At 37.5% G+C, this 27,391-nt stretch overlaps 1 protein-coding gene across 10 annotated transcripts in view; it reads right to left on the reverse strand.

Moving 5' to 3' along the window:
* COL19A1 (collagen type XIX alpha 1 chain) overlaps nt 1-27,391 on the reverse strand; it is a 208,668-nt gene that overhangs the window by 135,011 nt on the left and 46,266 nt on the right. For 9 of the 10 annotated variants that reach the window (XM_084515289.1, XM_084515297.1, XM_084515295.1 and 6 more), the window contains exons 8-10: nt 25,878-26,003; nt 25,340-25,402; nt 14,976-15,029 (exon numbers count right to left, since the gene is read on the reverse strand). In XM_084515289.1, coding sequence (XP_084371415.1) covers nt 14,976-15,029; nt 25,340-25,402; nt 25,878-26,003 — 243 coding nt within the window. The remainder of the gene's footprint in view (nt 1-14,975; nt 15,030-25,339; nt 25,403-25,877; nt 26,004-27,391) is intronic. The other variant, XM_084515298.1, reaches the window with a different exon arrangement.

Below are 27,391 nucleotides of genomic sequence, written 5' to 3' on the forward strand. Positions count from 1 at the left end.
CTTCAAAACAATCCTGCCCAGTTGACCTGTGACACCATACAGAGAGCATAAAGAAAATCCATGTGAAGAGCATGAAAACATTTCCTGTAGAGTACTGAGAATAAGAAAATAGGCTTCTGTCTGCAAAAGGTTCCGAGAGATTCATAGTTTCTTATGGACGAACAGTTCAGAATATTAAGTCTAGCCAGTTGGATACTTCTATCATCCAAGACAACACAATAGAAAAAAAAAATGAAGTGATCTTATACTCATGGACAGCTGATAGATTTTTATAACTACATTTTTTCCTTTACAGTAGATTTGTTGAGAGAAAAATTGCCTGAATTTATATACCATCTATTGATTTACTGTTAACCCAGCCATAACACAGCCTTAAAACAAATCTAAACCCTATTACATTTTCAACGGAACTGCAAATTCATCTAATTGACCTTGCTAAAATAATATTTGAAATGCAATAATGTTAATTATCAGCTAAAAGGCATTCTCTGAAACTAATGAATTGCTGCAGTATTTTTAAAATAATAAAATTATTATGACTATTATGTTTACCATAATAATTGGTGCACTGAGGTAAACTACACTGGTCAACCTCTTATAGGTGGGAGGCTATTCTTTAATGCAGGAAATAAAAAAAAAAGAAAGAAAAAACTTATAATATTAATTTCCATAACCTGGAAGTTCTGCAGTATATATTCCATATATTTCCATATATATTAATCTATTTCTATGTATTCATGATGGAGATTCTCAGCTGGTACAAATGGCAGTTTACACTAACAAAGGTCTGTCCCACAGAACATCAACCAGTCTGACGTCTAACAGTACAGCTATAAAATGCAAAAAAGCATCACCAAAATTACAGATTTAAGGTGAATCAAAAATAAATAGATAGCATATAGACTGGAATTTCTAATCTAGGAACTAACCCAGCTCAATATTTGTTCTGAAGTACCACATGTTGGTTTGCTTGTATAGCTGCAACCCCCCTGTCAACTATTAATGAGTAAAATAGTTCCAGATACAGTTTCCCTGTCTCCATTTACACTCAGAAGTGTAATACTTTCTTAAGAAATCTCTCTTTTCACTTTTGACTTTTGATATATTTTGGAGATGGACTAGTATTTGGATTTAAGAGGCTATAAAGTCAATATACTTAGAACTCCAGCAGACAGTTCTCTCACCTGTGAATCCAGGTATCAATGAATCTGATTTCAGCACAGGAACCACAGGGGCTGCTTCCTAAAGATAAGTTCATGTATACTTTACTGCTATCAGCTCCATGCAGCTTTGAAGGAAATAGCAGCATCTCAGCCTAGCAAAGTTGTAACTTTTCCTTTCAGCCCATTTTCTTGACCTCTTGGATACTTATTAGCCTATCCCTACATCTGGGATGCCAGACAGAAAGAGCTAGTCCACTATCCAAGGGACACAGACTCCACATGAGGAGTTTTTAATCATCCTTTCACTAAAAAACATTGTTTATTTAGAGAATCAACATTACTCTGACAGCCATTTCTCTGGCTGCATTCCTTTCTCATTCTTCTTAAGTTCAGCAGACATACTGCCAGAAAACTGTATTCTATAGTGTGGTATTTCTTCTGGCTATTTCACAACACTGGTATTATAACCTCATCATTGCAAAGATCCATTTATTTTTGTTAACAGTTCCTGAAGTCTCATCTCCTTCAACCTCATGTATTTGAAAACCAGAAAACAAAAATGCTCAGACTAAATTATGAAGAAAAATAGAGGGGGAAAAAAAAAAAAAGACAAACTGCTCATAGTCACTGTTATGTTACAGATGCTATTGCCTAAGATTCTGAGAGTTCACATTAATCAAAGATTATTTATAAGAGCATCCTGATACTCTACTATTTCCAATGCTGGTTTGGCCAGAAGAGTTGCTTGCTACGGCAGTGACTAACAAATGTCACAAAGATCGTTGTTTCTTCCACTTACCATTATTTGAACAAAAACCTTAAACTGAATTAAACAGACTACAATTGAGACAATCTCTCTTCAGTTATACAGAGTCCTGTGTGTAGCTTACAATAAAAGCAGTAAGGATTAGCATTGTACACTTTTAATTCTCATCCATTAAGTACTTTCTGACCTTCACTCTTCCCTCATAGCCCTGGTTGTATCTCATCTATACTGTACACCCTTCTGGGCATGGAATTTCTTTTACTCCAGTCTTATGCAAAACTCTGTACAAGAAAGTCCCAGGACTTCCTCATGTTAAGGGAAGAGGCAAACACAGTATGTAACTGCCATACCCAGAAGTCTTGCATTCTCCTTCCATCCCTGCTCTATGCGGAAATGTTCATTGTGACAAATCGACAGGTAAATAAACATTTCTTTAAACTTTATTGGCAGGAGCTATAAAGAAAAGGTACATCTTCTACATGTAACGGTAGCAGGTTCCAACTATTAAATAAAATTAGCATGGATTAATTTCTCCCATTTAGTGTCTGAGGCAAATGCTTTCTTTTTACAGACTGAAGTAGTATTACCATCATTTTTAAGGAGAAATAGAAGAACTACCATTCACAACAAAAGGGAGAATAGTGAAAGGGGAGTAAACTCTGAACAAAAAGCATCAGCTGACTAGCTTCTCAGTATCTGTGAAAAAAATCCGTCCTGTGTGAGGTACTTTTAAATACAAATCAAACACCTGTCAAACAGCTGGGCTGCGTGTGTCACTGCTGAGCCATCTGCAGAAACACGCCCTGCTCCAGTTGCTTTACTTAGCCCGGCCTGGGAACAAGAATCCATTAGACAGAAAGTCAACAGTGGAATTAGCAGCACTTTTTCTTTTAGTGCCCTTCCACTTACTTGTTTGACTTCTTATGTTTCTATTTTTGGGAGCATCATGCCAGAGCAACAGTGCTGACTGGTGATTAGAAAAGACTTGGCCCAGCCTCAGCACATCACATTGATCTGATCGATTCAGGCTTGAAGCATGCGGTATGAATCTTAGGTGTTGAGAAATACCGGCTAGCCATGGCAATTTAAGGAGTACACCCTGTTCTTCTGTACCTGTGAATAATTTTACTATATGGATAGAAAAGTTTGCATATCCAACAGCTTGTTATCTATGAATGAAAATAGACAGCAACTTACACGAAATTTGGAATATAAAACTGACATTATAACTTTTACATTTCGAGGGGAGAAAGTATGTTTGTTGACATTAAAAATCCAAGTGAGCTGGATTTAAAATAATTATATGACTAATATACCTCACCCACCAAAGAAAGGACAAAGAGCTAATAGTTAACAGTCTCAAGTCCAAACAGTACACTAAGCTCCATACAATTTGTACTACGTATAAATTTTCTATTACATCAGGCTAACATTTATTTTTTTTTAATTTCAGGAGCTACTTTTTCAGGAACTATAGTTGTTGTTAATCAGGCAGAATATAATGTTATATATAAATTAAGTTAGTAACAATAACATACGTCATAATTTTTAAGTTATTCTACTACAAATCAATAATTCATTGGGTTTGAAGTGTTATATTTAGTAAAGTTCACTAATTTCTCAAAAGAAAATAAACACAAGTAAGCAGAATGTGTCAGAAAAGTAGTACAGCACTGAAGTACAGCAGAAAGTTCCTTCCGTCCTGATTAGTCTATCTCCGGCAACACACTGCTGCCAACTTTTATGATTTCGAGTCTTGCAATAGCTGGTATTTTTCTTAAAGCCCTACCTTCTTACTAGATGGGAACAACTGAGAATAATAGTTTTAAGATTTCCAGTCTCTACCTGAACGAAGAAAAAAAAATAATCATGAAAATGTAACACCATGTGCTACAGGAACCTCACAAAAACAGCCTAAAAAATATAATTGAAAAAAAGAATTGAAAACTCCTCAAACCTCCCCCCTCCCATTCAAAGTCTGCAAGGCCCTGACTCAGCCTTCTCAAATGCAGTTAAGCACACCAGAGCCATGCCGACTATGAGCTGGAGTATTCATGAATCTCTCATTAAGGAACAAAGAGCTGCATTTAATGACTGCATTATTTAACGACTGCATTATTTTTTACTTCCACGTTATGTAACAAACTAACAAAAGCCTCTTCTACATGGCAGCATGCCACGGTCCCTTTTGCTCCCAGCAGCCCAGACCCCTATAAAATGGATGGTGACCTTTGGTTTCTTTGGCCACACCTCATGTAACAATAGCAGTCACTGCATTCAGAGCCCATGTGACTGGTCACATTTTTCTGGTTATTAAAATTTCCTTTCAAATACCAGAGCCCTCCCCTTCTGCCCCCACTCTTATCTCACCGCAGTGACACTGGCCTATCGCTTTGATGCTGAGCAATTCAAGCATTAGCGTCTGGCTTCCCAAACACAGTTTGTACTTTTGTCCTACTGAGGCTGGTCTGATTCTGACAGAAACTAGGAGAGGGCAGAAGATAATGCCACGGGTTAGCTAATGGACCAAAGCAGGCTTTTTTTCCTCAAAAAAAACAACAATTCTTTAATGCAGGATGAAGTCTCTGCTCACCAGCAGCACATGCCCGAAAGCCGTCACTAGCACCATTCTCTCCAGAAAGGAAACGGTACCAAGCGGCGCCGCCGCACACAGTGGAATCTGGTGCCCTGCAGCTGGCTAGCAAGAACCCGACTGTACTGCTGCCGTGTAACTTTAGGAGCTGAAAAACCAGGGAGCTCAACAGTTCCTGCAGTTGGGAACTGCAAAAATCACCTAATAAGGCAAAAATAAGTCAGCACAGCAGACAGCTCTCTGGAATCAAATTTATGATCAAAGGCTATTCAAAACACATCCTTGTAATGTTAAAGAGAGAGCAGAGCAAGAAATATACATGCTGAAGCAATGAAACAAGTTTTGGAAAACATAATGGTATAAAATGTTTGCCCAGCAGGATTTTTAGAGAGTGTATTCATGAATCAGAAAGCTATAGAGAACTACTCTTTTCACATGCATTCATGTCTTAAATCAGACATGCATTAATTATACTCAAAGATATCACTAAAAACACAAAAAGAACACAGGAAACACATACCAGATTTGTTATTGCAATAAATGAGATCCAACCACCTGATGGCCAGCAGTTCTCAAACTCAAGGCTTTAATATAATGATAGTAAAGTTTCTAACTGTAAAACCACTTTCTCTCTCTAATATTTACTTGTTAACTCATCAAACCTCATATTAAAAAAATCACACCTTGTTTCCTATTTAAATGTTTCAGCCTCATGTTAATAGAGCTCATAATTTTCCTTCTACTTTGAAAATGTTTCTGTTGTCAAATATTTCTTTCTATACTAGTGATTATACTCTTCAGAATTTGTTGCAGACTCCAAAGTAAAGCAACAGAGAGATTTTTCAGAAGCTGTACAACTTGTACAAATTATCACCATACCTCATCTAAAAATGTTGAAATGTAACCGATTAGCAATGATAGGAGCTCAGAAATTGGATTGTACTGAGTAATATACAAAATGAGGAAAATGGCTTTAAGCAGCACCTATCCAGTGCTCTGTATGCATTTTTGGAAGCTTTCTCAGGGATGCTGATGAGCTACATTGGAAATACCCTAACCCCTGTCAAGGATCTGTAGAGCACATGAGAAGTGGAAGACGATGTGTGCAGAGATCTTTCAAGACAGCTGCAAGGAAAAGACTGTGTCACTGGAAGCTCAACACCAATGTCTCTTCAGATTTGCATGCCTGTGTGAATGTGAGATGCTCTAGGAGCACGTGCTGGACTGGCATAACAGGCCACATGCCCATGACTCTTCTATAAAGTCAAATAGACTTTGAAAAGTTCTAGACAGGGTTTCCATGGTCTAGTTGAAGCAATATTGAAGCAGTTCAATGAGCACAAGGATCTTCATGATGACACAATTTAATTTGGATGTACATATAACAAGCTTCCCGTGCTTAAGAGGCATTATAATAATGTAATGAATAATATGCTTTTTTGTTTAGCCCTGAAGTGACCAGGCAATTGGACTTGATGATCTCTGCAGGTCCCTTCCAGCCAGCTATTCTATTTTGTTCTAAAAAGCTATCTCTGAAGATCTGACTCTAGAGTAACTCAGTATGGAGATGGGTATTAAAACTACCTCCGAAAGTGATTTGAAGTTGCACACTGTACTTCCATGTCTTTTTATTGTCCTTTTTTTTTTTTTTTTTTTTTTTGTTTGTTTGTTTGTTTGTTTCTTCCCTTAAATCTCTCAAATAATGCGTGTATTTGGAAAACCACACACTGGGCATTTCTAAGCCATGCATTTTATTGAGTTTCTGAATTCTGCAAGAGTTTTTTTGTTTGTTTGTTTTAATTGTAATTAAAATAATAATCTTGTAATTAAAAAAATATATCTTGTAATTAAAAAAAAAAAAAAGTATCGTAATGTTTCATAGCAGTTTTCAAATTCACTTTCTCAGGCACTGTTAAGGGAAAACAGAGCTCTTCCCACCAGGCAATTCAAAGGAGGTGGTTCAGGAAGTGTTAACATGCTTTTCTGACACTACAAATGGTATCCATATCACATTTTGGGAACCCTTTTACTAATCATTTCCTGACTTGTACAAAAGAAAACGCTACTGCAAAAGGATAATCAAATTTAATGAGAACAAAATGGTCAGTGCTTGGTTTCAGAGTCAGCTAAGACTCTGCAAGTGTGCAAAGAAAGCACACTGTTAATGGACTTGAGAAAACTGAAATTACAGATTTCAGATTACAAATTTAACTCATTAAATGAGAAAATCACCAACCACCACCAAACAACATTATATGTTCAGGTCCTGTTGTCTTCCAGATCATAAAATATGTGAGTTTGTGTATAATTTGTTGGCCATCACCACAAATAGATGCAAGTGAACAAAAAAGGGAACAATTCTTTTGCATATAACTACTGTACAGTCACACGTGTACCAAATCTCATCTTCATCACTCTTGGAAGTACAAATAGCACTTGTACAGTTGGTAGAGCTCTTGAAACGTACACTTAGTTTTTTTCTCTGGTCTGACTTTGAATATAAATCTAAATTGTGTGATGATAAACATTGTTTTTATTCATATAAGCATTTCTTTCTCCTTTCAGTCTGTCTAAACTGTTTATTTTAGTAGTATACTGTGGGAGTAACCACACAGTGCAGTAGCAAAAGCACAGCATATTGAATATTTTGCTGCTTCTACAGGCTTAGTGTTAAAAAAAAAAAAAAAAAAAAAAAAAAAAAAAAAAAAAAAAAGTTATTTTGGTGAGCTTACTCAAAATATTTAATATTTTAGGATGTCTCTTCATAATCTAGATTGGAAAAAATAATGCAAAAAATACAATAGTAAAGCTAAATGATTTGAAAGTCGGGTATTAAAAGTGAATGGAGTTACAAGTATTTTACAAATGTAGTTCAATAAATATAGGTGCATGATCACAATCACGATGAAATCTACACTATGGACTAAAATTGAGCAATTATTATAGAAGCTTGGTTACAGGGGAACAGACGAAAATGTATTTTGGTTTGGTAAGTCATCTGAATCCTCTGAATTACATTTCTGGCTACTTCAGTTGTATTTTACAGAATGTAGTAGAGAAAGAAGAAAAAGTATTTCCATAATAGAAAAAAAAAAAACCAAACCAAACAAAACAAAACAAAACAACAACAACAAACAAACAAACAAACAAACAAAAAAGCCAGACAAATATCGAATGGTCAAGAATAGAGCCAATCATTCACCTTCAGCAGCTTAAATCCTTCGACACATGCTGCCATCAGCACATCCTCACAAGCCTAAGAGTGTTTGGGCTGGTAGGACCCATAACATATGCACTTCCCTATATGCCATGGTGGCAACCTCTCCCTCAGAACTAGGAAAGCCCTCATACACAGAGACTGATCTGTTCCTAAACAAATATGCCAAGAGAGCTAGCAGGTTCATCTTGACTGCTTCAGGCTGCTTACTATGCTTAAGTTCTAGGAAGTAGTCCACCATGTTAGAAAACATCACATTAGAGACCTGCAGGAAGGATAAGTTCTCAATGCATTTACCAGAGAAGTACATTTTTTAAAGATTTTCCTGCTGCTAACTGTACTGGGTCTGGATGGAATGGAGCTAACTTTTGCCACAGCAGCCCATACAATGCTGTGCTTTGCACTTACACATAGAAAAGCACTGGTATCACACAAATGTTCTGGCTACTGCTGAGCAGTGCTAGCACAGCATCAAGGCTAGCTCTCCAACTCCCTCTGGTCCAAACGCTGGGGTTAGGCAAAAGCTGAGGAGGGGGCATCACTACAACAGCTGACCCAAACTGACCAAAGGGATTAAAGAGATATTCCATACTGTATGGCATCATGCTCAGAAATACAAGCATGAAGCGGGGACAGCTTTCAATAGGAAAGCATCTCTCTTCTCAAAAAACTGCTATGGGTATTAAGGCCCTGCTTCCCAAGACATGGCTGAACAATGCTTGCTGATTGAGCCCTTGAGCAGGGCTAAACAATTTTTTTTTCTTCCTTTTGCTTCCACATGCCCCCCCCCCCCCCCCCCTTTTTTGTTTGTTTTTCCTTTGAATCAACTGATTTTTACCTCAAACCATGAGTTTTTTTCCCCATCATAATTTCTCTGTTCTGTAGAGGAGGGAGATCAAGAGAGTGGCGTGGTGGGACTTAGATGCCCATCAGTGTGAAACCACCACATTAACCAAAACACAGCACAAAACAAAACACAATCAAACAAACAGGAGTACATTACCTAGTGTCCAGGACATAAATAAAGTTTTAATTTGGAGCTTCACTGTCATGGTACTGTAGACCCAGGAGCAAAGACAAAGAAATGACTTACTCAGCTGCTTGGATAAGTGAAACAAGAAGCACAGAAAACAGAAAAATCACAGCTATACAGAGGCAAACCAAACCCAGTTTGTTCAGATTTACAAGAACCTCAGGAAAGGAAAGTGACAGAACAAACTCCCTGTAAAGGAGAATGAGAAGGTCTGGTGGCAACCTCAGAAATGGTCTAAGAATGCGTTCTTAAGGCTGGAAACTTCCAGCCATGGCTCAAAGTGTACAACCCCTTAAGTTGTCAGACTATCTAGAAGTATACTACAAAAGAAGAATGAAGATAGGATACCCTTACTACAAAGTCTGATGGTTTGCTGGACTGGAAGAGCAGAGAGATTAGCCCTGTTCTCTTCCAACACAAAAAGTAGAGCAGTAAAGTTGATCATCCTTATCTCTATCCATCCCTCAGTACATGCTATGAAAAGGCCCTGCACAAATGCAATCTGTAAGCAGTAAGAGATCATCATGGCAGTAAAGAAACTGGGTTTCACCAACAGGAGAGTTCTCTCACCATTTCAGTATGACAGGAACGCTAGGAAAACAGTGTTGTGTTTTTGTTTGTTTGTTTGTTTGTTTTTAATAGGATACTTCCCAGGAAATGTAACAACCTTGCTCAGATTTCATCGGTGGTGTAATGCAACACACACAAACATTACCTAAAGACTGCTTCGAACAGCAGAGCAAGCAGTTCTTGCTGTAATGAGATTACTCCAACTGCTAGACCAGGTTTGCTTACCTTGTAAAACCTGACATGAAGCAGATAGGCAATTGTCATCCTACACGTTAGAGCACTCCAATCTCCTCAAACCTCTGCTTCAGGGACAGATTTAATTTCAGCATGTTTATTCTCAGGCCATACAGCCAGCACTCTGGCTGCAATCCAGTTGTACTAAATAGCTTAAGAAGTGTATCCAAAGAAAATTTCACTTGCTAATCGGCATCGAATAAAGTACGCTAACACACTGCTTCTTTGACAAGTGTTTGCTCTGTCCTCATAGCCCTTGCTGAAGACCTTCAAACCTGCCAAGGCATAAGGACTCACACACAGTGATTCTGATTTACCACAACATTTCAGTTCTTCTTGTATCATAACTGGATAGATACGTTGACAAATTTTCCACAGAAGGCTGAATCACAAACCAGTCCTGATTGCAGGAAGGGGATTATGGCAATGTTTTCCATATCTTCCGGTAGCCTACAATTGAAGTCAGTTTCCTTCCAAGGGAGGACTATTGCTGTCTTATTTTTTAGAATTATAAATTAATACCACAAACGATTCTCCTCTGATACTTTCAAGAATTCCTTCTGTTGCCCTAGGTAAGACTTACTATTTTAAAAATACCTCTGAGGAAGGTTCCCTGAAAAAGGTCAGGGAAGAAGAAACTAGGTAGTTAGACACAAATATTTGTGATGGTGTCTGTGATCTACCACCTTCTGGCTTTGAGGGCCTGCGGTATGGCTCCACAGGGACTGCATTTGATTCTTCACTCTCTAGGCTGGTCACCAGTACTGTCAGACTGACTGCTTTTGCCCTGAAGGCAGATGACATGACAGGCCTGTTGTGGTGTGGGGTGTTGTCAGTCAGTGGAAACCTTGCTTTTCATGTTGGCAGCTTACAAGAATTACAGTAGAAAAAACAGAACTGCCTGAACAGACATCCGTTTTCTTTTGGAAACAGGTGTGTTAAAGTTATTCTTATGTCACTCTGGAGTCATCAAGACTTAAACTTTGTTCTCTGGATTAGCACACAGCAGGTCCAACCTCTCAAATGGCAGAACCTCCCACCAGTCTACACCATTTAGATCTGCAAGTATTAGCCAGTACAACTGTTGCAAAACCACTGCAGCATTCAGTGAATGAGAAATTGTTCTGGCTGTATCAAGGGCCACCTGCAAACTATTGTCGCCTATAACCTGTCCTACGAATGACTGAAGGCCAAACATCACATTTGAAGAGAGACTGAAGATGTAATGAGGTACACAATCTATTTTCACTTCTTAGATCCCTGAAAGTCAAGGCCATATACAAAGGAAGACTTACAGACTTGCCTAGAAAATCTGCAACCTTTTAATTGTCTACGTAGATTTTGAAAATGAAGTATATCGTATTTTCTGGGGACGTAAAATTCTCTCAAGTAATAAAGTTGATCAGATAGGATTATTCTAGCTTTAGACTTTCACTACAACGTTGGGTAGATTTGAGGTAAGCAGTTCTACAGAAACAGCCCTTCTAATAGTCCAGTTTATCTCATTCTAAGGTAAAGTTTCAAAAATAGGTCACATGAATTAAGCAACACTGCATTATCCTAATGATTCTATGATTTTATGATTAAGATCTGCCACATATTTATTCTCTGAACTTTTCCTCACAGAAAGAAATATGAACAATGAAGTATTGTAATGGATAGTTTCTGGGTGCACCAGCCCTTTTGCTCTCTTAAGTATCAACCTGCATTTACATACAAAATAGCTGTATCTTTTTTTTTTTTTTTTCCTGATTAGTTAGTGACAGGGTCATATCTGCACAAACTGCAGAAAAATATGAATTAGACATCCCAGTCAAACAAAACCACATCTCTGTTAACAGAAAATGTGTATTGAGGGGTGTAAGAAAAGGATAAGCAGTGCTAATTCCTGAGAATGTTCCCTCAGCATTCCACGATCTGCGCCTCCCCTTCCGGAAATATAGGAGATGCCTTTGTACTTAGCAGTTCTCAGAGGATTTTTCTTCTTTTACTTTGTTCAGTTGTCTTTGAATCCATGTACACTTCTAGCATTCAGAACACCCCAGCAAAAAAAAAAAAAAAGAGCTCAAAAATAGCAGACACGCAAATTCACACAGCTCTTGGTGCATCAACTGAGAGACAGACCATGTTAATACCTTTCACAATATAAGGAAAATAAAGTGATTCGACCTCCATAAAGACGCTAATAATTCCATCCAGCCTTGTATTACTCTACATAGACATGACAACTCAGGCTAGCATAAACCAGCTGGCTGTATCTCAGTTTCATCTAGCTATGTATGTACAAAATAAACATATATATATATATATATATTAAACAGCTTTTGGTCTTGCCAGTTTCAGATTTCACAGTAGTTCATTTTTAATTTGCAACAGTGATATGACTTTTATGTAGTCTGAACTAAAAGAGCTATACTGTTCAGGAAAAGTATACTGTTCAGGATAAGTACAGTGTCTCAAGATTAAATATGATCTGACTGCTGAGCCTTATATAAACTAACAGGAGCTTTGGGATTTGGCCTCACAGTGAATCTGCAAAACACTAAAAAAAAAAAAAAAATATTACCCACGGAATCTGCATGAAAACTGCAATAATAACTTTTACTGGAAAAGCAATGTCACTTGGTAATTTTCAAGAAAGACAACAATTTATTACCACCAGCTCCCTGAGGGAAGCAAAGTAAGTAAAAACTGTTTAACTGAATCGAATTGAATGTTGGAAATTAGAAGAAATTTCTTCTCAGAAAGTAGTCAGGCATTGGAACAGGTTGCCCAGGGAGGTAGTGGCGTCACCACCCCTGGGGGTGTTCAAGGAAAGGTTGGACATGGTGCTTATGATATGGTTTAGTGGGTGACTTTGGTGGGGGGGGGGATGGTTGGACCAGGTGACCTTGGAGGTCTATTCCAACCTTAATGATTCTATGGTTCTGTGAGGCTTTCTCTGGTCAAGTGTGTCTCCAAAATTCTGGCAACAACAGATGCTTATGGAAAGTATAACAACAGGGCAACCACAGAGACTTCCCAGTGGGTTTCCCAGACTTCAGCATCTTGGAGTTCAAGAACTTTCAGAGAAGCAGTGTTGTCCATCTTTGACACCCTCCGTAGATTTTTATTTCATCAACTTTCTAATCAGTTTTTTCAAACAATTTAAATCCTGTGGCAGAGTTCCAACTTTGATTTTGTTATAAGCAGAAGGATATAATATCTATCCTTTCTATCCTTTCAGAACTTGCTATCAGATCATTTGATATTCTAGTTCTCTCACTGGAAGAGTATGAAATAAATAAATACAATCCCTATTAATTGTTTCTGTTCCACACATACTTTTATAGAGCGTACTTTGGTAGAATTGTTGTAGAATGCAACACATTTCCCCTCCACTGTGACGTTTTCAAACTGAAGTCCACATTGCCACATATTAATTGGAAGATGCCCAATGCTCCTGATTACTCTTGACACCTCCTCTGAACCTTTTCCAATGCTATTATATCCACTTTGAGATGTAGGAACCAGAACTGTATACAGCATTCAAGATACATCACAAGGCAGTTTTATTAACAGTAGAGAATTTAAAATGCCTTTTCTTTGTTCTCCATTCTCTTCCCTAATCTTTACTAAATTAATTTTATTTATTTGGCTAGTACTTAACAGTGAGCGTATGTTTTCATTGACCTCTAATCTCAAGATCACTTTCATGAACAGTAATAGCTAATCCAGAGTCTAATATGAAATACGTAAGTTTTGGCTTGTTTTTCCTTCCATCGCTTTACAGTTATTTTCATTGAGTTTTACATGCCACTTTATGATTCACCTCCTCAACACTATAAGGTCCTTTGAACATCTTTGCGGCCTGCTCTTCACTTTTTTACCATACATAACTTAGCATAAGCAGCAAATGCCATTATTTTAACTCATCTCTCTTGTAATGTCATGTATCTAGCTCCTATTTTTAACAAAAACATAGTTTGAGAAAGAAATAGTAAGTAAAAGGGAAAGACAATTTCATAATTCTATATCCTGGTAATTACAGATTTTAAATCTCACAATTAAAGTGAAATTCTTGCTTGTTTCAGTGCTTCGAAATGTGGATAATTACTAAATAAACAAAACCGTGCCATTACTAAAATGCTGCATATGTGTGAAAGGGGTTTGTCAACCATCAAGTGCAATACTGAAATTTTGAGCTTATCACAGCAACAGTTGCCTTAAAAAGGAATACTTTCTTATAGTGCTGAAAGGACAGAAACTTGAAGTGCATGATGAAAAAGAACCTAAATTGACAGTATTGACGGATGAAGACTTAAAACAGGAGGTTACAGATACCACTGGAAAAAATAAAAATAAAAATTTGTGCAATGGTCTAATGCATGTATCTGGAAAGCTTCATTCACTTATGTATTAAATGGTTTCCAGCTAGTAGGTGGAACAAAAACAAAACAAAACAAAACAAAATCACAAGAGGTGAAATGATTATAATCTCCAGCAGCATACTGTTTCCTCAGTGTTATGAGGGCTGTCCTCTATACTGAAGATATCAGGATTTTGGACTAGTGCATTTCTTCTAATGCAGGTAACTAGCTCTGAACTCAACAAATCTGTACGACTGCCTTAAATTGGACAAAGTGAATGGGTAACATCCTGAAATGAAGTGAAACTTACCTTCTTGAATACACAGGTAGGTTGATAAACATTCTTAGCTATGGTTATTTGCTTAGAAATCAGTGGTTACCTCAAAGCTCTATCAAGCAGCCTGTTGAGAGCATAAGCGCTCATTTCTGGACCTATAGACCACAGTATGCACACTTCAAGTTATCACAGAACTGAAGAATACAGAAACCAGTCTTCATTAATCCTGCTTCCTTTGCAAGGCTGAGGCGTTAAGAAAAGAGCAGGGAGGGCTTACCTGAGAAGAGCTGCAGCAAGTGTTGGAGACTAGGCTGGATCAGATGTCCACCATGCCATCTGGGCATTAGGACAACATTCCTATGGCTGTGCAGCTATGTGGAAGTTTAGCTGCTGGTGTGACCACCTGCTATGGGCTGGTGTAGAGTTGTCCTCACACAGAGCCAGTCAAGCTGACCTGCCTTCTCGTCCACCTCTCTGCATAACGGGCCTGATAGAATATCTCCTTCCTGCTCTACTAGTTGGGTGGGCTTCCCTTGCTTCTGTATAACCTCCCATCCTTCTACCCTCCATCCCAGAGAAAAAAAAAACACAAAAGCACGTGCGCAGACAATACTATTGTTTGGAGTGTGCTACAGAAAGCTGGAAGTGTACATAACAGAAACTAGCTTTCTAACAACAGACACGTTCTATCCTCACATTTGTGTGTGTAATTATAGATAAGCTGCTGTCAGAGTGAACATTTCGCTGTTACATACTTCCATACAAGAACATACCTTTTCGCCAGGAAGACCAGCAACACCATCCTGTCCTTTTGCACCCATCTCACCCTGAAAAACAAATTATTTAGTTAGAAGTTCTGAAGATGTCTAAGATTGTTAACTACTACTCAGGTCATATGTGATTCAACAGAAAAGTATTTCCTACCCATGCAGACCTGTTTTTTGTCTGCTTAGCAATGTAACAATTATAGAGGAGAATGCTATACATGCAAGACTGGGGAAAAAAAAAAAAAAAAAAAAAAAGTACTTTTAAAGCACTTACAAGGTCAATTAAGACCCTGATCTGAGAAATACTTGCAAATGTACGTTTCTATAAAAAACAGGTCTGCTGATTTCAAGGAAATTCATTGTGACATTAGAGTTAAGCCAAGCAGGTCCAAATTCACTGCGTTGAGTTCATTGAACTCCGAGGAAGTACATGTTATAATGACTTTTTTGGTCTGAAAGTCACATGCATGCAATATTTGTAAAATACACTGTTTAAAGTCAGTCCCTGTTTCCCTCCCCATCTTTCCCTCAAACCAAGCAAAACCCTAACTGTAAGCAATCTGTAAGAAAATCGTAGTTTTAAGAAACAAATCACTGACTGATCAGGAACAGTGTGGAAGCTCCCAGCAGCTACAAATCAGAGGTTGAGTCTTAAAATTGATTGAAATAAATACTTAGCACACAAACGTTGCTCAATAATGTCAGGTATGTATTACAAAATTTAAAAGTCAAAGCCAGGTGTACACTAAAGGATAAGGAGAGTAGTTAAACCACATTACAGTTTTTTATTTTAAAAAAACGTAAGTTTTCTCTACTTGTACCAAGGGGTGATACTTCTCTAGGGAACAAAAAATTCTATAGCCTTTTTTGCAGTAATTCACTACTTTATGAAGAGAAAGTCACTGATTTGAAAATAATTAACTGTCAAGTTGGTTCTTTGAATGAAAGAAGTGAATGAAGAAGCACAAGAGCTACATTTGCACAAATAATTGCTTCCTAAAATAGGATATAGACTTAAGTTTGATGCCCAAATCCAAAACTGCAAACCTAAAAGCCCCTGCTGAGGAAGTGCCCACAACCTCTAAACTCACAAAGTGTCGAATTTTTTAAGAAGCAGGGCCATGGGAACTTTTGATATTCAAAATATGCAGAAACTTCTTAGTATTAGGCAAAGTTCATTGACTTTGTCAATAAACCCTCTCTGTAGTAACAAATGCCAATTTCTCACGATCTTCCCAAACAGGATATACGTACAGTGCTGCAGTGACTTCTTTTTCATCTGCAACATATCAGACAGGAGATTTTTAATTCAACAGTCTAACAGAAAGGCTTTGTGTGGGTCACAGAAGACATGTCCTGTGCCCTCCCCAGCTTATGGGTATTCCCAGCCTGTGCAGCACACTGGTTGTCAGGGGATGTACAGTTGTTCCAAAGTTTACAGGAGGAACATTATGAAACGTACAAGTGATCTGCATCCCAGCAGCCTGGTCTCTTTTCAGAGAGCTAAGAGACCAGGCTCCTATCCAGATGACTGTTCCTGCATTTTACATGAGACAGTCACCGTGTAAAGTGCCCAACAATTTCTTATGTTACATCCTAAGTCTCCATCAGGTTTAAAGTGAATTTAATTGATGTAGTTACAGTAAAATGACCTCAGCTAGGCATCTTAGAAACCAGCACCAGCAGACAACCACTGCTGTAAAGCTGAAACACACACACACACACAAAAAAAAAAAAAAAAAAAAAAAAGAAGTTCACAGACAGAGTACTCTAAGTACATTCATCTTTTCGGTGTAAATGCAGTACTTCTCTTCCAAATGATGTCATTAACCTTTCTGAAGTTAAGAAAGGAACATCAAGATTGGCAAGAAGACTCTAAAGTACACAGCAAGAATATTTGCTATATCCCAGACTAGCCATTTATTAAACATTTAATCCACGGTAAAGGAAGGATTTAGAATATGTGTTTTCTTCACCATTCCCTTCAGGCTGCACTCAGCAGCTCCTGACTCAGCACAGCATCCTCTGAAGTGCTTAACTCTCCTTATGCTCTACCCAGGGAGCCCATGGATCAAATCCAGGGCTCTGCACTGCAGTCTAAGGAAGGTGCTGAGAATTCAATATTTTTGCCTTTATCCTCAAGGGAAGCAAATAAATAAATAAATTCAAGTGCTACAGGTCAGATTTCCTTGTTACTTTCTTCCGAAGGCAGAATGATGTGTCCTTTGAAACAAGCTGTCATATCCTAATGCTATTGATGTTGCTTCTCACCTACCCATAAAACTCACCTATCTTCCCTGTCCTCCGTTGTGAGCTCCTGAGGTCTATTCACAGAAGCCATCATAACGCCTTCATTTATAACACGAGCCAAGCAAATCAACCAAAACAAGATGCACTCCAGTGCAGAGCACTAATCCATCTGATCTTACACCACTGATCAGAAGCAGCAATGTTCCGGAGAAGCCTATCAGCCATTTTTTATGTCCTATTTTTTAAAATATTGGAAGGATCTTTAATATAGGTATGCTAAGTTACTCCTGCCTCAAAAGTAGCACAAGATCTTGTGTGTGCAAATAGCATGACCCCACTACTACGAGAGAGCAAGAAGCTGAACTGGTCCCTAGTTAGCTTGGCTTATCATCCACGGAATGACAGCTTTATCTGTGCACACTCTGTTCCCTTATGCCACTTGCAAGTATTTTAATAGACCAGAACTGCTTTGTTACATCCAGTAGTGTATTTTTATATACCGTATAGGCTAAAATTACATGGCCTGGTACACGTCCGGAAGCCTTTAACTATATGACTTACTAACTAGTTAACCACTGTGTTTACATTTCTGTTTCATTAAGTGCAGATGGACCCCCTGCCTTGTAGACAATCATTTGCCATTGCAAATTAGACCATTAAGTTATGCCTCTATCTTGTAACTGTGATTTCTATAACCACAGTCTGAAAGGCTCTAGTTTCTCAAACTTTTGTTCAATAAGCTTAAAGATCACATATTACATGTTGTATGACCTACAAAACAGTTCACACAGGCAGAAGGACAGAATAAAGAAAAAAATAAATAAGGCAAATGCATTTTTAAGTCTTTTTGGCCTATCTTTTGCATAGTGGTATTACCCTTTGCATCTGCAGATCTCAAAGTGCTTTACAGAAGTGAATATGCATCATTTTCACTTTCTCACATAGCAGATACCAAAGGTATAAAATGAGAATTTAAAACAGGGTTCCACACCACCAGGCCTACATCTATCCCTACATAAATCTCTTTTTATACCTCAACAAGAGCATACCAACTCCCAAAACACACTGAAACTGAGCCTTCTAAGTTTGTGTAAATAAATTATTAAGAAGGCAAATAAAAAAAATGCATTTGCTTACAACTACTAAAACCAACAGAAATATATGCTGGCAGCAGTGAAAGCTGACAGTACAATGAAGGCATTATCGGTTATGAGGTACACTCAGTATAACATTCAGCATTAGTACATTGAGCTTTAAGTCTACTGTTAAGGTTTTCTCTTAAGGGTAGCAGTGAAAATACTTTTCAACACAACAAAAGATATTTATTAAATAAAGTATTTAAGCCATAACACATTTTCCAGAACGTAACATCTTGCAAACAGGATGGCTACTATATTCTTGACAGTGTTTATTTTGGTGAGCTCATAAGCAGACAGTGTGGAAATCCAGCAGGCTCGGGATAACAAACACCAAAATGTTTCTGTCAACTTTCCATAAAGCCAAGCCAAGCCCAATTCTTAAAAAGAGACTGCAGACATCAAACATGCTTCTTTCCAGTGATGCCAATCAGCCATCTATTTGAAGTGGAACCTATTTTGCACATCTGAGACCACCTGCACTATTACACTTGTGATTATTTTGTTACATTGATGATTCAGAGTTTCAAAAGCACTTGACCTTTATATTTTTGTGCCATTCAGCCATTATTTCATGCTTTTGTTAGGAACTGTAAGTTCTATGCTAGTAGCAAACACAAAATACAGTATCTATATCAGACATATTACTGATGAGTTATGTATAGCAATAATCGCCTAAAACTAAATGGGGTAATAAAGAGAATGAGAAAGATAGTTATTTAAATTAACAAATCACAGACATTCTCATGTAAAATTGAAAAACTTAGTTTTAAAACAATATTTTATTTAAACACATACTTTTGCCATTTAAGAGACAAAATAATATGTTTACATTGTGATATGGTGTGGAATTAATGTAACACATTAATATTTAATCTAGAAAAGAATTTCTACAAATAATTTTGAGAGGAGTAAAATGTTCTCAGCAAGTTTCTGTACTAACCAGATCATGATTTTAATGTAAGATAAAAGCAAGTGCATTTAATAAATGGAAAGAGTGACATGAATATGACATAGAGCACACACTGCTAGAGTACTATGTTACAATACTGCTCATCTACAATGAGGACATATTCATTCAGATAAAATAAAGAACCTAAGTCAGTTCAGTTCTCAGAATCTCAAAATGTTCCTTAAACAATTTTTATTTATTTATTTATTTTTAAGACTTGGTTAGCTAAACTGGCTTTCTCAGTTTTCATTTCTGCATGGGTATGTGTGCCAGTAGCATCAGAAATGTCCAGGTAAGAAAATATGCATTATTATCAATAAAGAAATGTCAGCACTCTGATGAGAGTTGTTCCCAGTAGACAGTGTATTGCAGAGAGTGACTTCCAAAAGTGATAAAGTGGAAGGCAAAGCAAGGAACATAAAGAATGCATCAGTTATACCCCACATGCCATCTGTATAATTAACATCAGAGGTAGTCTGTCTCAGAAATTATATAAGCTAAGAAGTATTAAAACTTAGATGCACAAACAGATATATATTCTCATGATTATAAAGTGGTCACAAGTATTTAGACCTGGAAAAGGACAACTCATTAGGAACTCCAGTTGATGAATACAATCAGTTCAGATTCAGAGAAGTTGCCAAGGGTGAGAGAGAAAACTCATCCCAAAAAGTATGTGGCCCTGCTTCAGCAGAGGCGTTGGACCAGATGACCTCCATAGATCCCTTCTGACCTCAGCCACTCTGTGAATGAGCCGGGCATCTCTATGTGGCATTACTCCAGTGTTTTCCTGCCACTGGGGTAAAAGCAGCAAGCATATAATCCCGGCCATATCACTCTTGTTATTCCTAGTAGGAGTTTCCTGGCTACGTGCTGACCTGGCAGTGAGGGGCTCAGCGTGGTCTCTGTTTGAGTGGTTAACCCTTGTATTGAGGGGCCCAGTGGCTGCTGCTGCCGTGCTTCAGCTTCAGCTCTGGGCATGACCCCACTGGGGAGGGGTGACAGCTCCCAACCCTCTGAGCATCTCCGAGTGCTGAGGATTCATTGCTACCCTCTCTGTTCTTCTTGGGGAAGACTGGCTGACATTCTGAGAACTTACATGAATACTGGAATGGTGAATACGGTAAGATGTGAATATATACGAGTTTGTTGTTGTTGTTTTTAAGAACTGCATTACTAATGATGCTTTTCCACATCAATTAGATAATTTACAGCATTATCCAGTTAAAATATTAAGTAGGACTAGCAATAAGTTCTTTTTCTGTTTATGTGTGGAGTGTTTTCCTCTGTCCCATTATACGATTTGAGTCTACCAAGTACTCTGACAGCTCCTGACTTACGAAAATCCCTTCGTTACCACTGACAGCCAGCCATATTTTGCCCAAGAAATTTTTCTTTTTCATGCATTCCAGTCTCTAGGTCCCTATCTGAGTCTATCAATAAGCCTTGCCATGAAAATCAGACCAGAAAGGAACTATTCTCAAGGCAGTGTAATACAATAGATACGCCTTAGATGGAATCAGATAAACCTGGGTTATAAGAGGAATGACAGAGAAGGAAAAAAGGAAGACTAATAAGGAAAACAGGCAGAAAAAGCAGTCAGACACCTCATTTGTTCTCCATAAGTTCTTTTTTCAAATCACTCTATCACAAATATTTTCTCAGTGCAACAATACTGCATCAATCTATTTCTACCAAGCCTAAAATAGCATTTTAAACATCTTTTTCTTTAATTAAAATATAAATTAATGAACCACACTTGAATAGCAATAAACTTCTTCATGGTGTGCATCAATAGGCACTTTAACGTTTGAAAGTGCTGTGCCTCTGTTTTTTTGCTCCCTACTGTGCTTGCAGCATTAACCAACGACCTATTAACATAGCTCGTAATGGGTTATTATAATAAATTTAAATTTTTAATTCTCTTTGGATTTCTATTTAAAATATTTTGTAGCTACAAAGCTTACTTAACATACAATTAATTTTGTAGCCTCCTCAATAGAGGAAATTTGTTTGTATATTCAGTATATATATAATTATTTCAATTACTGCCATCCATATTCTGCCTTTCTGAAGATTTTCTACATGTTGAGGGCAAAATTGGACCTTGACATCATGATCAAAAGACTTTTACCAGCAATAAATATGTTTTTAAGAGTCTGAGTAGCAATATATCATGCTAAAGTAGTATAATTTGCTTCCAAAACAGAAAACATGGTTCATTTCTCACTCAGCTCAGCAGCAGCAGAAGCCTAACTCTACAGAACATACATCAAAATGTATTAAATCACAGGAGAGCTCCATCTGACTTTTGAGCACTTAAAACTTGTGAAATGCACTGTGGTGAGAATTAACCTACCATGAGAGTAACATAGAATATTATTCAAGGATAACCTAAATTGTACAACTGACTGCTGCTGCCTCTCAGTTTTCATCTGATGGGAAGAAGCTATCGGGTAGTCTGAAATGTGTGTTTCAAGTGCTTAGACAAATAAACAGAAAACAAAGTTGGTTCTGGTGACTTTCTAAGTCTAAATTATTCAAACAAGAGGTTGTCCCCTGCTGCGGATAGCTGGGGAATCTGGATCTCCAGGCAAATAATACCCTTCAGTGCAACATTGCTGATTGCAAGCCCGCACAAGAAACAAAAAGAAGGACTCATGCCCTTGAGGCAAGTTTGCTGGTTTGTTTTTGTTTGTTTGTTTGTTTGTTTGTTTTTCCACATAGTAAGTGGTGTGGTATCAAACTGAACAGTCTGGTCTTCCAGCAAGAAAGACTGACTTAAAACAGAACAGCTCCTCTACCCCTGAAGCACCTTCTCAAAGCTAAGGGAGGTACTTCTGTTCCTGAGTGAAGAACTGTCCTCTTAATGAATGTCTTAATGAAGCCATAATGGAAGGTGAGACGTACAAGTAGAACGGTCTTTCAGACAAATAGAATAATTTTTGATCAGTGCTGTTCCTCTGTGTAGGTATTGAAACTTGCTAGAAATACATCAATATTTGCATAAATGCCTATTGTAGTGAAAACATGGCACATTAATCATTTGGGCCCACAACACACTTTGGTCTTTGGCGCTGATCCCTTCATAAGTACTACAATGAGTTCTGCTAAGCATGCAGGAATGGCATGAGAAAAGGCTAATAATTAAATTCAAAATGCCTAAAAAGGGCTTATCAGCTGTCATGCTTTGAGCTGGTGATACTGTAGGTATTCCTGAACAGGCAAAACAGAGTCTGATCTGAAGAAGCAACTAGGGTAGACTGAATAAAAGGGCAATTTTGAGGAGCTCAAATATAACCTAACACCAATTGGAACATGCAAAGACTTTCTTACCAATCCCATCACAACAAAAAGGCATGTAAATTCAGCCATACATTTAATTAGTGTGGGTGGGAAACAGGAATGTAACAATGTAAATAAAAGAATAAACAATGTTGGGCTGAGCAAAAGATGACATCAATGGATACAGAAATTTTATAGGAAAAAAGTTAGAAATTACCAGTAACTTGTTTTCACTTGGATGCTGCCATGACAAGGACATTTAAATGTCCTGAATACTGGACATTAATACCTGGATGCTATTAATATGATTTAGAAGCAAAATAAACAGTAGGAGGAAAAGCTGAGCGCAAGCAAAGTGGGAAACAAAGGCTGAAGAACCACCAGAAAACTTACAGAAACCTTTTGTTTTGTGACTGAAAACCTGGCCAACAAAGTCCTCAGTAAGCTATCTATTTCATGTGAAACATATTACAAAACATCTAACCACAGTCTGTTACTCTCCTGTCTGTCACGTGGCAATAAATCATATATTTGGAACATCTGGAATGGTCTGGGGTATTGTTTGTCCATCTCTAATTATTGATGCAATAAGGTCATCATTGATAGCAAGTGGTACAGAAAACCTGCACAAATGCAGAAGCAAATGAGAAAGTGGTGCAAAGCCTCAGAGAATGTGGTATTCAGGTACTATTCATTTGCTCTCAGAAGCCAACAGTGAGACCATCCCTTTAATCACATGAGTAATGTGACTTGAGACACTGGAAATATCCCTTACTGTTGAATTAGTGTTTTGACAAAATACAGCGTGAAAGGTTTCACTGCAGAAGTCACAGAAAAGGGAGAAACTGAACCATGCATTTCCAAATTTCAAGTCATTAAGAGAGCTGACACCACACAACAAGAAGCAAGACATATCATCAAGGGAGAGAGCAGATGTCTTGGTTCATCTGCAAGTGTTTGCACTGTGATTTCTCCAGTGGACCTGCAGAATACTGTTACCTCTGTGGGAGTTACTGACTGATGGAACAGCCCTAGAATAGTAATTTATTTTTTTTATGTCTCCTTCACACTGCCAAACCTGCACCCTAGCAACACCCTTCTTAGTCTTAAAGCTAGGAAGTAGCAAGTACCAGTGAATTATAAGGAAAGTTCAAATTACACAGCTTTCTAGCTGTTTGCTGTAATACCTCTGACTTTAATCAACTGACTTTTTCAGTAACAAAAGTCAATTTACTATCAGTAGGATCAGTTGCTGGATGCACATAATCTTGCTCAGGCTCTGAAGATTCAATCAAGCATCAGAGTGGCTGGTGATAACCTGATCAAATTTGGATTTACAAGTAGTAGTCCACTGCAAAAAATATCTATTTTATGTAAAGCTAGAAAGCTTTATTTTTCATTAATTTCAAGCTTAATGGTTCTTAGTTTTATATCAGAGAAGATGCCCACTAAAATGAAAATTTTGTACTTTGTAATTTACAGCCATGATACACATAGTCTTGTGCAATTTGCTATCAGTGATGCATTGAAGTTGAAAGGATTCATTGACTGTTGGTTGGTTTTCAAATCAATGCAATAGGAGTTTGGTAACAGAGAGTAGCTCTAACAAAGATAATTGTGCTTTATACTCAGGTCTAAGATCAGTAAAAGTTGGTGATTGAGATTGGAGGTTATCAGGAATCCTACTTCTATGTTTCAGGCTACTGAAACTACCATATTTGAACTTTCTCCTCCACTAGGACGTAGTATCAAAATTGACACATATGCTGGAGGAGAGGAGTTGGGAAGGGCAGACACTATCTAGGAATTTATACTCAATTTCAACTGACTGTGGATAAGCCCTTTCAGAACTGAACCAATTTCAGACAGGTACTGCTGTCCTAGGAACAGCGCTAGATGTCTTCACAAGCTGTTTCAGATCACATACTAATCAATGTGCTGTAAGGGAGGATGGTGGGTTAGGACATCTCCATACAAACTGCTGGACTAGGACTTTCCAGGTGTCTTCATCTCACCCAGAACTCAAAATTCCTAACCACTGTATTTCTTGCAGTCCTACAGTAGGTTATTCAAATTGGCACCTCTATGAATACAATAAAAACACTTCCCAGACATGTCCTGATGACCTTCATTACTAGGAAAGCCCTAAGCTAAATAGGAACAGGAATGTCACAGTAAGCACCACAGAACAACAGTATGGAATACGCCCATGGAAAGGCACACCAACTGGGCAGAGGTTTGCCAATGCCAGGTCCCTTTCTCTTTACAATTCAGAAAGTTTCAGGAAAGAGTGATGTCAAAGACCACAAGTACTGAGGTTGTATCAGTGAATTCTTACTCTGCTACTGACCACTGAAAAGATTAATCCACCACATGGGATTCTGGCCATCAACAGCAAACACATACATTGTAGTGGCAAATCCTTGTTATAGATGACATACATGACTTCTCTGTGTTTGGATAATGAGAAGAGACAATATACTGTCAGTGTTGGATGCGTGCTTGCTTCACAGGCAAGTAAACTGTGTTCCATGGAATTCGTGAGTAGGAGTGGACCCCAGAGTGAGTCAGCTCTAGGCTGTGTGGCAGAAAGGCCACGCTTAGAACCAGGGACTGACTGATAAAGGATTTAACCTGTGTATAAAAAGATCCCTTTATGGAATAACAACATCTGTAAAGTTTCCATCTGCTAAAGAAGAAAAAGCCACAGATGAAGATTTCAAAGAGAGAATGCAATTACTATTTACCTTTTCACCTTTACTTCCTTTCTGGCCTGGCAAACCAGCTACGCCCGGTAATCCTGCTTCTCCCTGATTTTAAAAGAAAGAAAAAAGAAATTAACAAGAAAACAGCTCCAGAATACATATTTGGTTTGAATTCCTTGTCTTAATCACAAAAGCCTAACAAAACAAATGAGTCAGAATAAATGTAGTGCCATGTCCAGAAGGGTTGAAAAAACACAGTATGTAGAAAATAATTCATTCTGAATTAAAAACATTTACTCTAAATATAATGTCTTAGTAGTAATTCTCATTTTTACTATTGATGCAGTTGTGTTTTTTTTTGTGTGTGTGTGCTGAAACCACAAAAACTTCTAGTCCTCCGTAACTCTAATTTTAAAATGAAATTTTAAAATGTACTGTTTCTTCACTGCAAAATACAATGTACAACGTTCTAAGATAATAATACATTTTTGATGACTACAAAAGAAAACTAAGATTTTTGTTAATACCTATCAGGATTAAACAGGATGATGCATTAAAAAGTGATAGGAAAACCTCATACTTTATTTGGAAAGCAGTGGCATCTGTCTCTAGATTCTTGCCGTGTTCCTGGAAATGTGTATATTTTGCTGGCATGACCAGTCACTGGTGATGAAGTAGAAGCAAGTAATCTGTCTTCATGTGGGCACTAAAATAAAAACAAAATTTTCTGATTTTTGGTCCATTTTGGTGAATAGATAAATAGCATCCAAACACTACTTTCGACTTACTTTCTGTTTTAACACTACTGTACATAACACATTGCAGAGATGCCACAACTGCCAAACAGAAGAAAAGCTGTAGTAAAGGAAAACCTAGACATTGTGGTCCTGTACTGAAATCACTGCTGGTTAAAACAGATCTGATTGTCCCAATTCTTTCTTCCAAAAGAGTCCAGACATATGAAGAAAGCCTCTCAAAATTATAAGTGAAAGCAGAAAATGCTCATTGGAAAAAAAGGAGTATTTCTCAGTCCTGTCCTTCACCCTTCCCCAAAATGTCAGAATGTGAGGGATTTTTATTTTTTTATTTTTTTATTTTTTTTTTTGTAAATGTGAACAGTGAAATACTTTGGACATACACAGTTTGGAAATAAACAAAGGCCTTGACGCCAATATTCAGCTGCCAGCAACTTTATAAGAGCTGAGCCAGTTTGAAGATACACTACCAGACAAGTCAACAGAACCTGACAAATTTCAGGAGCTCTCATCAAGATGTGATAAGGTCTCCTGTGAGCCTTCTTGTCAAAGAAATTCCAACAGGATTTACATTTTAGTGTAGAAATTCGTAACCAAGGATAAATTCCTTCCCTTATATTATTGAAATTTTAGCTCTTAAAATGGGTAAGGAAGTCATGAAAAAGAATCAGAAAATGTAATGCTGATTTCAATATGAAAGTCATTAACTAGTAATCCATTATTTTTATATCTTCAACGTAAGACATACAAATGAAACTGACAGTGCTTTTATCTAAACAGTTGAATGAGTGCTTAGGATACTATCAATATAGCATATCCTTGATCTTTTTGTGTTCATATATAATTAGGGTTTGTATTCTTTTCTGTTACTGTGCCATAACTGTTAAATGATTTTTATTTCTGTGCACAAAGTGAAACTTACAGAAAAAAATCATTCATTTCACCTAGCTTTAAGCTCATAAATTCAAGAGGAAGCCTGCACTGTCATAAGGAATATATTTGAAGTATATTTTAACAAGTTATTATTTAAAATTGAAATTTCCCTTAACAAGTTAGATCTAGCCCCTTTAATGCCTCTGATCACCTATCAGTTGTCAGTTCTGACAAACTATTATCTTCCTCTGTTCTTAGGCAGCTTTATCCCTCCATTCAAGCACCCCTTTCTCCCATCTCTTTGTACACAGGATCAATTAGACCTTCTGCAAGTAGGACTCACTGCAGGCTGAGAGGTGATGGTGCTCATGGTCTTAAGAGAAGCCTTCTCTTAGATATTCGTAACTAACGAAGCAATATTTTAATGTCTGGGATTTTTTTTTTTTTCCCCTCTAAATGGAGTTAA

The sequence above is a fragment of the Aythya ferina genome (assembly GCF_964211825.1).
Source record: "Aythya ferina genome assembly, chromosome: 3".
Classification (NCBI taxonomy): Eukaryota; Metazoa; Chordata; class Aves; order Anseriformes; family Anatidae; genus Aythya; species Aythya ferina.